At 39.6% G+C, this 13,768-nt stretch overlaps 2 protein-coding genes across 8 annotated transcripts in view; both read left to right on the top strand.

The window, feature by feature from the left end:
* The window catches only part of zmiz2 (zinc finger, MIZ-type containing 2), a 35,143-nt gene extending 27,391 nt beyond the window's left edge, over positions 1-7,752 (top strand). For all 6 annotated transcript variants that reach the window (XM_084936076.1, XM_084936074.1, XM_084936079.1 and 3 more), the window contains 3 exons: positions 1,972-2,093; positions 4,080-4,289; positions 4,569-7,752. In XM_084936076.1, the coding sequence (XP_084792202.1) occupies positions 1,972-2,093; positions 4,080-4,289; positions 4,569-4,676 (440 nt within the window). In that variant the 3' untranslated portion in view covers positions 4,677-7,752. The remainder of the gene's footprint in view (positions 1-1,971; positions 2,094-4,079; positions 4,290-4,568) is intronic.
* Positions 7,753-9,263: 1,511 nt separating this feature from the next.
* ppiab (peptidylprolyl isomerase Ab (cyclophilin A)) lies at positions 9,264-11,600 on the top strand. 2 transcript variants are annotated; one of them, XM_084936080.1, is made up of 5 exons: positions 9,266-9,437; positions 10,046-10,076; positions 10,708-10,796; positions 10,905-11,077; positions 11,172-11,600. In XM_084936080.1, exons 1-5 carry the CDS (start codon positions 9,369-9,371, stop codon positions 11,305-11,307), a joined length of 498 nt encoding a protein of 165 aa, XP_084792206.1. In that variant the 5' UTR covers positions 9,266-9,368; the 3' UTR covers positions 11,308-11,600. The 2 variants fall into 2 exon arrangements, with proteins under 2 accessions (XP_084792208.1, XP_084792206.1); XM_084936082.1 differs by having other exon boundaries at positions 9,264-9,437; positions 10,708-11,077.
* Positions 11,601-13,768: the final 2,168 nt, after the last annotated feature.

Below are 13,768 nucleotides of genomic sequence, written 5' to 3'. Positions count from 1 at the left end.
GTCAAAAGTCTGATTTGAGCGAGCAGGATTTAGCTTTTAGCGCAAAAGCTACCCACAAGAGTGTGAAGCTGCACCCATACACACAAAGCAGACTCACGTGTGCAAAGGCTTCTTTGTGCGTGTAGCTGCTAAGTTCTATTCACGCAGGATGTTGAATTTGCACACAAGGAATTTAATTGCGCGAGTGGCAATGAATACCTGCACCATGAAATGAAATTACCTTCTCAGATTACTAGGAGGCTGAGGAGTAGCACTGGCGGCTGCCTGCATGTTTGATTTTAGTGTCACGGTTTCCTCATTAGATTTGTGTTGTGCTTTTTTACATTTTTCCAGCCTTAATAAATGGCTCATTTTCTGCCTACCTGTGGTATCGGCATTCTTGGTCCTCACTCATTAGTCTGTATCATTTACAAATTGTGACAGTTATCTATTATCACGATACCAAGGAGGAAAGATATCAGCCAGCAATGATTTTAAGCTAGCAATTGTTGCTGTCTGTCCGTCCGTCTCTCTCTCTCTCTCTCTCTCTCTCTCTCTCTCTCTCTCTCTCTCTCTCTCTCTCTCTCTCTCTCTCTCTCTTTCTCTCTCAGAAGGGTTAAAAGGCCATTTCCAGACAATTTGAAGCTTTTCCCCAGTAGAAAACAGACAGTTTGCCATCTTTCCAGGAGTGATCGTTCCAACAAATTTCCCCCAAAAAGTCAAGGTCATACAATGCTCAGAGAAATGGCAGCATACCCAAGAGCTACATCTTAGATGCTACAGAGCAGAGTTAGCATGTTAACGTTTATGACAATCAGATTAGAAAAACACTGCACAAGTACAGAAAGCCTCTTCTCACCAAAAAGAGCATGGCAACACTACTTCACTTTCCAATTTTGCATTTGAACAAACCATGAGACTTCTGGAACAATGTCCTGTGGACAACAAGACCAAAGTTGAGACCTTAAAAAAACTGTGCATAAAGACATGCCCACAAACTTCAATTAACCGATGCAACACTGTTAGAAAGTGTGGATTGATCCCTGGATACTCCCACCTACATGTCAACCTATACTTGAATAAGATACTGAACCCATGTTACCCAGATACATGTTTAAAAAAGTGCTTTGAGTGCTCAGTACAAAAGCCCTACATACTGTACATACCATGACTGTAACTATGTATTAAAAATAAAAATTATAAAATGATAAATAACAATAACTAATATGCTCTCTCAATCAAATAAGGTCTGTTTAGTACTCTGTTAAGTCAAATGACTTAAGGTAGCAGCTTATGTGTCTTCATTTATTTTTACTGATGTAAAAACACAAAATTACTTGATGTGAAACACTTTCCCAAATTCACTTTATCATACCAGTAATCCCTACCCTGTGGTTTAAGGGATTATTATAGGGATTACACTGCTAAAGAGCTGTATACCAAAAAAGCTGTCTTTAATAGCCATTTCATGTCAAGATTTTTTCTGGTTGAGATTTTAAATAGGTCTTAAGAAAAACTTAATTTTGATTTATAAAATGGTTCAAGAGCCCTGATCTGATGTGGAACCACTGATTCTAATCAGATGGATTTAAAAGCCTGACAAATGTATTGCTGGATCTACTTTTTTTGGTGCAACTTTCTTTGACAGCTTCTTTTTTTTTTTCTTTAATTGATACCATTTTAAGGACTGTTTGCTTGGTCAGAAATGTCCAGAAAATGAAGTTTCCATGGTTTCCATGCTATCCCCACTTGTAACTCATGGTATATATTGTGCATCATTGCAGAAACTATAGACAAGCATAGAAGATAGATGTGAGGTGACCTAAGTAATATTACAAGCACTGCAATAAAGATATGCTCTTTGACTCTTCAGCAGGAAGTTTTCTCTCTCCACTGTTGCCTTGAGTACTATTATGCAACAGGAAAAAAGTCTCTACTGGCCTGTTTTTATTTGCTCAATGGAAATAATGTTTGCTATTATTTTTGTTGTAGGGAATCAGGGATTCTCCAACCAGCCAGGATTTACAGATTTCCCCAACACTCCTGGGACCCCAATACTAGGAGAGTATGCACCTTCTGGACCACCACCTCCACTCCCTTATCAGTCTGAGCAGGTTGGATATCTTTAATACCCAATTAATATATATGTAAATAAACAGGCAGGAAAAAAGAGGGACCTTATGGCCACAGCAATGAGAATTAGGGTCAGTTTCCTCAGGTATTTTCCTTTGACGCTAAGTAGACTTCAGCGATAAACAAGAATAAATGCACCACAGTCAAAGGCTTCTTATATACTGTACTGTTTATGTAACCCTAATTGATGCAGTCCATTACTTGAAGAAGCACACATAGTAGTTTATCTTAGGGCTAGCTACTAGAAGCTACTGGAAGTCTGACTTCTTGTTTCAAATTATTTTGTCTGTTATGTTTTCTCAACTGAAAACCTCTATCTCAGAGAGATTCCTGCTCTTAAACCCAAACTTTTTAAAAAACATTTAAATCTTCAACGTAATGTTAAGTCTTATGTGTGATTTGGCGCATCTCAAATAAATAAATAAATGAATAATCCAAAAAGTAGCTATATTAATACTGAAACAAGGTTAAAATATTCCCTCCAAACAAAACGTATAAATTCTAAATGTGCAAATCAGTCCGTGCATGATTACATTGCTCTGCCTGTCAAAAAGTCACTTGCACAAATCTATCGCCTGTCGTCATTTACTGGATTGACGATTGGAAAAATTTTACGTCGCCCAACCTTAATGTCCATGGGGGGAGAGCTTTATCAACAGGAAAAGCTATATAAGATATAAAAATACAGTTAAAAGTCCAAACTTGATACCCTCCTTTAGATTTTCTAAAGCTGTTCAGTGGGGGAGATTTGAGTCTTTGTCGGGCCAGTTCTGACCGTGGGCCTTATGTTTGACGCTCCTGATTTAGATTATGAACGGAGTAAACAGCTAACCTAACCAATGAGTGCTGTTATAGGATGTTACTGAGTGGACTGTTTTTTCTCACCCACACCGTTTGGCAGTGAGCCCACTTCTCCAAAAAGTTGATTCTGTTCATCTGGACGTAGCGTTTTGTGGGAGAAACGTTTCGTCACTCATCCAAGTGACTTCTTCAGTCTCAGCTGACTGCAGGTTTCCCCAATCTTATAAACAGTACATTTGCATAATGGCTGAAACCAGCCCACTGAAGGAACAATGGGCTGGGAGGTCAGTTCCTTAATCATAATTATGCAAATTATGCAGATCAACAACCATTGACCAAAACCCACTGATCAACAACCACTGATCAATGGCCACGAGTACCATTCACAGAGAGTTGGGGAATGGCTGCAATCACAGCATTGTAAGATGGCGAAAGATGTACCCTTAGGCCCCCTCCTCGATTCAGAGATGGTCTTTCCCACTTGTTTTTCAAAGCTTCTATTAACAAAGGGCAGCCCATCAGAAATAATGTGGGCTTAAAGGGAGCATGGCCTTAATGGGCTAAAATGGCTTTTTTTCACATAGAGGATGAACTGAGGTCTGCACCAAGCCCCAATATAAGATAGATGAGGATTATTATGAACTGTTAAGTAAGCAGAACTGTTATGGTAAATTTAGGTATATAAAGCTAGAAATCCACAAGGTAAGTCTTTTATGGTCTCTTAGAGCTCCTGGGTAACACACTGTTCTCTCACTGCCTCATTAAAAGTGAGAAAAAATAGATGTAAAGTTTCCCCCTAATATTTTAAAAGTTATCAATTAGCTATAAGAGTGTTTGCCTTTTGATTGGTTAGTTATTTGTTTTGGTTTGAATCATTTGGCATCCAGCTTAAAATCATGCTTCTCTGCGCTTGGCTGTCATCAACAACATGTTTGCTCACACTTACAGTCATCGGCCACTAAAACAAATCCTGTCACATGCAGCTGCTTCGTTTTTTCAAAGCAGCTGCCCTCCTTTTGCTGCCAGAAACGTCTTACCTTCAACCTCTGAAGTAAAGGCCTCAGTAAATTGTCCTTGCACAGTATTATTTGTGGTGAATAATGTTGTCCATGTGTAAAATAAGCATTCCCTTCTTGTTTCCTTTTTTATTTTCTTTTTCCTGTCAGACGGCTCATTCTGGACAAATTGACCACTCTCATAACATCCTCCAGCAGCATGGCTCAGGTGTGCACAGTAACCCGAGTCTGTGTGACACTAGCAGCCCTCTGCCACAGCGGAGCACCAATACCCAGAATACCCTCGGACAGAGCGAAGGCACCTTTGGTCTGAGCGGCCCGGGACTGCCTGTAGGAGAGGGGACAGATCATGCGCTAGATGTGAGTAGAGGCCTGTTGATGTCGTACTAAATTTTCAGTTTAAAAAAAAAAAAAGAATAGTAAAGAAATCATAAAAATGTATAAACATAGTGTAGCAAAACATTTCTCATAAAGGAACAGAAATATGAACATGATCCACAGAAAGTTTGGTTCTTGTTTGTGTATATAAAGATTTGAATACAGTTTTAATAAGATTGCTGTATCTCAAACTTTCAGTGTTTATTTAATTTTAAAAACATTTTAAGTGTCTATTTTTTTCCTTAATTATCTGTCATCAAGCTTCTTCCTGAGCTGACCAACCCAGATGAGCTGCTGTCCTATCTGGGCCCTCCAGACCTTCCCAACAACAGCAGTGATGATCTGCTTTCTCTGTTCGAGAACAACTGAGTCAAACTTCCATTCCAGCCTCTTTCTCTCTTTGCTGTAGCTCGGCTCAGTTTTCACCAACTTCTTTGTGTGTGTTATGTTGTTTTTTGTGTATCAGTTGCTCTGAAGTGTCCTGCTGCTGAAATTCTTTGAGTACAGTGTTAAGGTGTACGTAGGAACACTCTCGAAATGTGAACACTATTATGAGTTTGAAGAATGCAACAGTACACAGGCATTGACTCTACAGACCAGCATTTGAAACTATAGCACAAATCACTGGCTGGAGTATTTTGTATTTAATGATTAAATTGTTTTTTGTTTGGTTTTTTTTATTGGTGTACATTCATAAAGGAGTTCCCAAAATTTGACTGGGGATTTTCATACATTAACATACACTTCTGCACATCGTGAGTGCTGCAAATTGTCTGCAGATCGTTGTATTGTAACTTGTCCACATGTTAAGTATGATAATGGAAACAAAAAGTTTCATGCAAGAATATTTTTGTATTCTTGCCTTAAAATTAGGTTTTTCTGTAAGGTTATTATTGGCTTATTTTTAATGCCAACTCAGCTTAAAAAACATATATATTTATTTATATATACAGTTAATTTGAATTTCCTTCCATTACATAGCACCTTTTGTTTAAAGCACCCCTATTATGCTTTTGGGATTTTTCTCATTCTGTAGCTTTTTTTGTGTGTGTTAAGTTTACACAGTTCTAAAAGTAAAGGTTCAAGCTAAACAGGGTCACTCCCCCATAGGATGCACTGCTCCTAAACGGTATAATGATTATTTATAAACTTGTTTGGCTCTAGCCAATAATATCCCACTAATTACCAACAGACTCCAACATAAACTTCACGACTCAAATACTGATATGGCTTCAGATAGCATATTGCCAGTGACGAGCAATTTGTCTGCATCTGCATTGTCTGGTAATATTAGCCAAAAGAAAGACAATTTTATGCTACAGAATATGTGACCAACGGCCAGGGTTGTATCATGGCTGTGCAGGTTCATTGTTGCATTTAATTTTTGAGGGGAAAGTCAAATCCAACTATGAGCTCACTTTCTGAGTTGAAAAAGTTGAAAGCACCTGTTTTTCTAAGATTTTTGTTAGTAATACAATGGAAAGCAATAGAAAACATTTAGCACTGGTTATTTACATAAACACATTGCCCAAGAATGACCAGTTAAATCAAACTGGGGATTGGGATAAGTGTGTTTTCGATAGACGGTATACAAGTTGGAGCCCCGTTTGAAGGTTTGAATTTACTGTTTTCAGCTTTTGGTTAACAAACATTTAAATGTGACAAGGAGGGGCGAGTCTGACTGCGAAACTAGTTGTGTATTGGCTAATGACATGTCGATCACAAGTCATATAAACTTTCATTTTGAAGCATAGTGTGAATAAGATTTACAAAACAGTATTTTGTAAACTAAACTCAGAAATAAGTTACTGAGGTCAAATCACATATAGGGTGTAAAGAGGTGCTGGAGCAGTTTCCCTTTTATTCGTATGAAAATATTACATGGGACCATCATTGAAAGAGCTGATATATATATATATATACACACACACAAGAATAGCTCTGACATCCTCATATTATAAATCATAAATTTGTAAGTGATATCTGTTGGAAGTTGATGTTAATCCAAACAAGCAATGTGTGATCTATTTATAAGAACAGCCAGATATTCTGAGATTATAATGGGGGAAGCCATGAGTGGTGTCAATGGTGAGGTGAGGTTGATCTAACCTTATAACACTGTGGTCAATTTATGAGAAAATTCAAATTTACAAGATTGCAAAGGAATGTGGTATGATCCAAACCCAGTAAACTTGGGGTCATTTAAAAGTATTTATAGTTATTTTCAAGCAGCAGTGGTTTGATGAGTTTGAGCCAACCTTGGGAAACTGAAGATGATTACATTGGACATTTTTGGTAATTGATAATATTATTAATTAAATAACTAAATATTAATCTTACATAATTTAGTTTGTTTACATTTATTCAGGTAAAGATTGATGATTTTGTGCAATTTTATTTAAATTAAATACTATAAGTAACTATATTTATTCATACAAGTATTTCTTGCTTGAGACCCACTAATTGGTAGCATGATGCATTTCTTAGTTGTGGTCATCTTCTGGGAATTGATGATAATGCAAGATAAAGAAAATTGACAAACATTTTCTTAAATACACAATGATTACAATGTAAAATGAGAGTGGTTAAGGTGTAGAGCTAAAAGACACATGTCGTCATAGAGTAAATGAGAAAAAGCCCAAAGTATGAAGGCATTGCCAGTAGGCCTTTTCCACAACATAAAGCTGGGAGAGCACTGACATTCATTGTCTCTCTGACATCCTTCAGCACTGTGAAATGTACAAAGCCTCACTTTCCCTCTGTTGGTTTACCCTCTTTTGAGGGCTTTCAAAAATACTTTATATGAGCTGTGTGTCATGGCATTTTTCTGCCATTTGAAAGTTAGTATGTTTTTATATTGTTTTACATTTATAACCCATCATGGCACGGGTTTACGTATTGTATAATCAACTGTTTTCATTAGAGAACGTGTGTGTGTATCAGACAAATTGTTAAACATGATAATTTTAATGTTATTAGTTGGATAAAGGATCATTGTTGGCACTGTATACTGTATGTTTAAAAGTGTTAAACCAATTGTAAAAATCAAGGTCATACATAAAAGATGCATGTGTGACAAAAAAAATGGACAGTCAGCAGTCATCAAGATAAAGTTGAAATTATTCTTAATGTGGTTTTTTTAAAGTTGACATTTTTTTGTATGAACTATTTACTCGTTGTGGTCCAACATTGTGTTGACAAAGCAACAGAAATTCTTTTCCAGGTTGAGCTACGCAAAATTATATTTGAAAAGTATGAACAAACAAATTTACTACAAAAAAAATAAACAAAAAACAAAAAAGATTTTTAAAAATGTTCTGCCTATTTTGTAACACATTGTAATTGCCATTATTTTCTATTTATTTTTTAATTATAATTATCATTGTATTCACAGTTGCTTTGTCCCCTTCCTGAAACTGAATCAGAATTAAACATTGCTATTTGACCAATGGTGTTTTTTCTATTTAACTTTAACGTTTATTTTAGTTTTAGCTTTTTGAATGTATTTATAGTATGTAAAGCTTTTTCCATCAGAATGCCAAGTGCTGTTTGGGTTAGTCATCTTTATTAATTTTGTTTTCACTAATAGTTAACTATTAGTCTGATTTTAGCTGGATATTTAAACTCTGTGTTATAAATGGATAAAACTAATAGCATAAATAATTTTTTGAAATAGTTTGTATGTTACAGCATTTTTGTGCTCAGAGCATAGCCTTTAGAATTAATCCTACTTCTATTAGCAGGCACATCATCAATAAACAGTAGTGGTCTGGTTCTACTGGCAACCATGCCTATGCCATAACATTGCCTCCACCATTTCGCTCTTTCTCCATACTTTTCCCTTACTAGCATGCGGTCCCAAGTTAATCTTTGATTTATCTGTTTTTTCAGTGTAATGATGGCCACCTTGACATTTCTGTGGACCTCATATTGAGAGTTCCATTGAGCAGCTACCAAATGGAAATCCAACATTTGGAATCAGCTTCAAATCTTTGATCTACTTAATTTGTCATAGACCTCTCCTGACCATGAAACTGCTTGTTAGTCAACTGTACAATTAATGCTGAACCTGAAAATGGGGGACTATGTATAAAAATTCCTAAATTTTCTGTTCAGACAGTTCATCATGCCATCCACAAATGTTGGCTGAAGCAGTATTATGCAAAAAAGAAGCCATATGTTAAAATGATCCAGTAGTGTCACCATTGTATGTGCACCAAAGCTCATTCAAAAATGGACCAAGGCAAAGTGGAAAGCTGTTTTGGGCTCAGATGAATCATCATCTGACCCCAAATGTAACTGATGTAATGATCTCGATGGACTTTGGTCTATTCTTGGTCTCGCTTTCTCGGCGTTGCTGTCTCAGATCGACATAGTGGTCGGGGGAGATTTGGAGTCAACAGTATCCATGACACAACGTAAGTTCTCTAAGAGCCTCACTTAATTTCCTTTCGCTGCTCAGCTCTCACACAGTGGCTCAGCTATGCTTCAATCCCTCCATATTGTGGCCAATCACATGCGAGCATATAGGATAATATCATTATGTGAAAAACAGAGAGGGTGAGAGACGCGACAGTCAAGTGGAGCATGCGTCTGTCCTCTCTGTAAGTGAGTGAGACAGTAGACAGCGGGGAAGAGGGCTGTGCGAGTGCATCGCAAAAACACATAAATATGCCTGACACCCGTAAACGAAGCAGCATCTGGCTGCAGTTTAAAGACTTTTTTTTGTCTCGGTCTCGGTCTTGTCTTGGTCTCGATACCCTCTGGTCTTGGTATTGTCTTGGTCTTGGTTTAGGTGGTCTTGAATAATTTAGGTCAGGCACCTAACTGTTTTGCTCCCTGCCCCGCCCTTGAGGGTCGCCGTGGAAATGTCACACGTAACCTCGATTATCTTAAATCCAATTGGTCAGCATTGGAGTCTTTGAAAGGGAACGGCTGTGATTGGCTGTGGGCCATTTACATCGCTGCCGCAAGACCCATCCCAAAAATAGACCCGAGTGTCGCTGTCAGGTTCAGTACGTTATTCTTTATCACGACCGAATCGCGAGCACATTTGTGAACATGGGAAACCCCAGAGTTTTCTTTGACATCACAATTGATGGCGCTAACGCCGGCAGAATTGTAATGGAGGTAAGAAATTTCCTATTATCATTTATTTTCTCACTCCGTGCTTCAGAGCTACAGCTTCGTCATCTAAGGAGTCGTCTCAATTTCATTCCCAATAGTCTGATGAGATTTAAAACCTCGCTGCTTTTTTTTTTTAACTTTAGTTAAAGCAAATGCATGTAGGTGTCAGTGTTATCGTCAGGTGACAATATAAACTGAGGGCAACCTAGTGCTACTGTGGTTAGCACTGTGGTTTCCAATCTAGCCTTTCTGTGTGCGGCCTATGGCTTCTTCCAGTGTCTCCGTGGGTTCCCTCCGGGTACTCCAGTGTTCCAGGTTAACGGTTTTTTACATGAACTATTTATATTTGTATGTTCCAGATGTTGCATTCGCAGAATCGTCAATTCCTATGAGTAGTGCTTGGGGAAGGGTGGGGTTGCTGTCTCTAGTATAGGGTTGAGTGTCGATAAATATGCTGCTTAAAAATATATTAAAGTTTAAGCAAATAAATAAAAGCAAATATCCTTTAGCAGGTCTCAAACTTGCGTGTTTTTATGACATCAATAAATTCTCAACCTTAAAACAGAATCCCCTATTTCCTTTCCACTAATTGAAATCTCTGTGTTCTGTAGCTCCGGGCTGATGTGGTCCCGAAGACTGCAGGTAGGTGAGGTTGAAAAACATTTTCCGTGTGACTGTGCGTCCTCAGCTTCCTCACACCCAACAATCAATTTATGTTTCACTGCTGAAAAGTTTGCGTTCCCATTCAACCTCAGCGGGATTTATTCTAAATATCTGTCAGGGCTATGGGTGATAGAGACTGTGAAAATAATACAGGAATCAACTGGCTCGTGGAGATACTAACACCTATAGCTTAATACTAGAAAGAGAAGGATCTGTGTAATGCTTTACAAATTTACTAGATCACCAACCACTAAGGTTTATGCCACAGCTGCCCAAAAGTTATATTATTATGACATTATTTATTATGTTTCTGAGATGAATAATTCACCATAACTTACTTAATCAAAATGGTATTTCTAAAAATGTTAAAATATAATTATTATTGTTATCCATGAAGTTTCAAATTTACTGTAAAGATGATAGAACTTTATTAATCCCTCAGGTAGGTTCCTCCAGGAAATTAATTGAGTATTCAGGGTTTTTTTTTTTTTGTTTGTTTGTTGTTTTTGTTTTTTTTTACAAAAAGCAGAAAAATAGTTTGCTTATTATTTTTATTGACTTGAGTTGCTTTATATATTTTTAAGTAAGCAACAATATGCTAATTTTACAGAAAACTTCCGTGCTTTGTGCACTGGGGAGAGAGGTTTTGGCTACAAAGGCTCCACATTTCACCGTGTGATCCCTAAATTCATGTGCCAGGTACAGTCAAGGCTTGGAATATGTAGTGTCCTCACTTTCACCTGTATGTATGTATGTATGTATGTATTTATGTATGTTTACCACATGTGCTTCATTTTTTCTCTTCAGGGTGGAGACTTTACCAACCACAATGGAACAGGGGGCAAGTCCATCTATGGAGAGAAATTTCCTGATGAGAACTTTCAGTTGAAGCACACAGGCATGGGGACACTGTCCATGGCCAATGCAGGGCCCAACACAAATGGTTCCCAGTTCTTCATCTGCACAGCCTCAACTGACTGGTAAGCTCTACTTAGTAATGCTGCTGCATTCAGGTTCTATTCAGCTTATTTCAGGTGTCTTTCTCGCATACTAATACTTTCCTCTGCTCTCCAGGCTGAATGGGAAGCATGTGGTGTTTGGCAACATTGTGGAGGGTATCGATGTTGTCAAGGCAATGGAGAAGCAAGGCACAAAGAGTGGCACAACTAAAGCCAAGGTTGTCATTGCTGACTGTGGCGAACTAAAGTAGTGTAACTCATTCCCTTATCAGATATAGCCTTTATCATCCACGCCAGTCAGTTTTTATGGTTCAGCATATCAACAGTCAGAATGGGGGAAAAACACCAAGTTGACCAACTTTCTCCTTCTAAAATATTTCTCTGCTGTGTTGTCATTTGTCGTGTTATTTTTTTGTTTGTTTGTTTAAATAATTTATTTTGTTTTATTTCTTTTTACCTATAACATTATCCTTTTCATGATCACATTTGTTAACGAAATCTAGATAAAATGGTGGTGGTGTTATAAATAAACTAATTGAAAGCATGTTTTTTGTGTATGCCCTCTTTTATTTATACATTATCAGAATCGTGTTTATTGGCCAAGTATATGTGCAGACACATACAAGGAATTTGGTTCCGGTAGATGGTGGCTCTCAAGCACAGCAATGTAAATCACACACACACACACACACGTGTCTATATATACATTACACATGCATACACATACATACACAAAGCTGTGTAAACCAACTATAAATAACTAATCTAAACTTATATATATACATACAGAAATGAAATGAGGTGGAATGAATACCACAGAATGTACATAAGTTGCAGTCTGGCAGTGGGAGCAGTGTGACAGGTCAACTGTTTAGAAGGGAGATGGCGAGGGGAAAGAAACTGTTCCTATGTTGGGTGGTCCTGGTCTGCAGGCTTCTGTACCGTCTGCCAGAGGGCAGCAGATCAAAAAGTCTGTGTCCAGGGTGTGAGGGGTCTGTGATGATTTTCCCTGCCCGTTTCCTGGTTCTTGAGAGGTACAGATCCTGGATGGAGGGCAGGGGGGCGCCGATGATCCTTTCTGCTGTCCGTACTGTCCGCTGCAGTCTGCTCCTGTCCTGTTTAGTGGCTGCACCATACCAGACTGTGATGGAGGAGCACAGGACAGACTCAATGACCGCAGTGTAGAACTGGATTAACAGCTCCTGTGGAAGACTGTACTTCCCCAGTTGTCTCAGGAAGTACATCCTCTGCTGGGTCTTTTTGAGGATGGAGTTGATGCCAATGACAGTGGTGTCATCTGCAAACTTTAGGAGTTTAACAGCCGAGTTCTTGGAGGTGCAGTCGTTAGTGTAGAGGGAGAACAGTAGTGGTGAGAGGACACATCCTTGAGGGAATACTGAGGGACCGTGTTTCAGAGGTGATCTCCCCCAGCCTCACTTGTTGCTTTCTATCTGTCAGGAAGCTGGTGATCCACTGACAAGTAGCTGGTGACACGCTGAGCTGGGAGAGTTTGGAGGAGAGAAGTTCAGGCACAATGCTGTTAAAAGCCGAACTAAAGTCCACAAACAGGACCCTGGCATAAGTCGAGGTGTTGCAGGATGTAATGCAGCCCCAAGTTCACTGCATCATCCACCGACCTGTTTGCCCGGTAGGCAAACTGCAGAGGGTCCGGCTGGTGGCCTGTAATGTCTTTCAGATGGGCTAGCACCAGTCGTTCGAAGGATTTCATGACCACAGACGTCAAGGCGACAGGTCTGTAGTCATTCAGTCCTGTGATGGTGGGTTTCTTGGGAACAGGGATGATGGTGGAGCGTTTGAAGCAGGAGGGAACTTCACACAGCTCCAGGGATCTGTTGAAGATGCGAGTAAAGATGGGAGCCAGCTGTTCAGCACAGGTTTTGAGGCAGGAGGGTGAGACACCGTCTGGTCCGGGGGCTTTCCTAGGCTTCTGTTTGTGGAATAGTCGGCTCACATCCTCAGTGTGTATTCTGAGTTTCAGGGAGGAGGAAAGGGGGGTGAGAGGTGTGGTGGAGGTCGTTGAGTCTGGATTGGGGAGGGTGGTGGTGGTCGTTGAGTCTTGATTGGGGAGGGTGGTGGTGGTCGTTGGGTCTGGATTGGGGAGGGTGGGGGTGGTTGTTGAGACTGGATTGGGGAGGGGGAGGGTGAAGGGGGGAGAGGTGGAAGGTGTGTTGGGGATCAATGTCTGAAGCAATGTCTCTGGGGAGGGGAGGGTGAGGTGTGGGAGTCTGTCCGTCTCAAACCTGCAGTAGAATGTGTTTAACTCGTTGGCCAGGTCTTTGTTTGCTTCAATAGTGGGTGGGGGCGTCTGTAGCTGGTGATTTCCTGCAGGCCCCTCCACACTGACGCTGGGTCGTTGGCTGAGAGCCGTTCTTCCAGCTTCTGGGAGTAGATCCTTTTAGCTGCTTTGATCTCCTTGGTCAGTGTGTTCCTAGCTTGCTTGTACAGGGCCCTGTCACCACTTCTGTAGGCGTCCTCCTTGGCCTTACGAAGATGTTGGAGTTTAGGAGTGAACCATGGGTTATTGTTGTTGTATGTGCAAAAGGTCTTTGTTGGTACACACACGTCTTCACAAAAACTGATGTATGATGTCACAGTGTCCGTGAGCTCATCTAGGTTCTCAGATGCAGCTTCAAAAACAGTCCAATCAGTGGAGTCAAAACAGACCTGCAGTTCCTGCTTTGCTGCGTTAGT

This window comes from Perissodus microlepis, chromosome 7, assembly GCF_051167445.1.
Source record: "Perissodus microlepis isolate ML-2025 ecotype Zambia chromosome 7, ASM5116744v1, whole genome shotgun sequence".
Lineage (NCBI taxonomy): Eukaryota > Metazoa > Chordata > Actinopteri > Cichliformes > Cichlidae > Perissodus > Perissodus microlepis.
This window is presented reverse-complemented; position numbering and strand designations above follow the sequence as displayed.

Coding starts and splice junctions, on each gene's coding strand:
- ppiab (XM_084936082.1), top strand. CDS start 9,369: ATGGGAAACCCCAGAGTTTTCTTTGACATCACAATTGATGGCGCTAAC. Junction 9,438..10,045: donor CCGGCAGAATTGTAATGGAG/GTAAGAAATTTC, acceptor TGTGTTCTGTAG/CTCCGGGCTGATGTGGTCCC. Junction 10,077..10,707: donor TGTGGTCCCGAAGACTGCAG/GTAGGTGAGGTT, acceptor CTAATTTTACAG/AAAACTTCCGTGCTTTGTGC.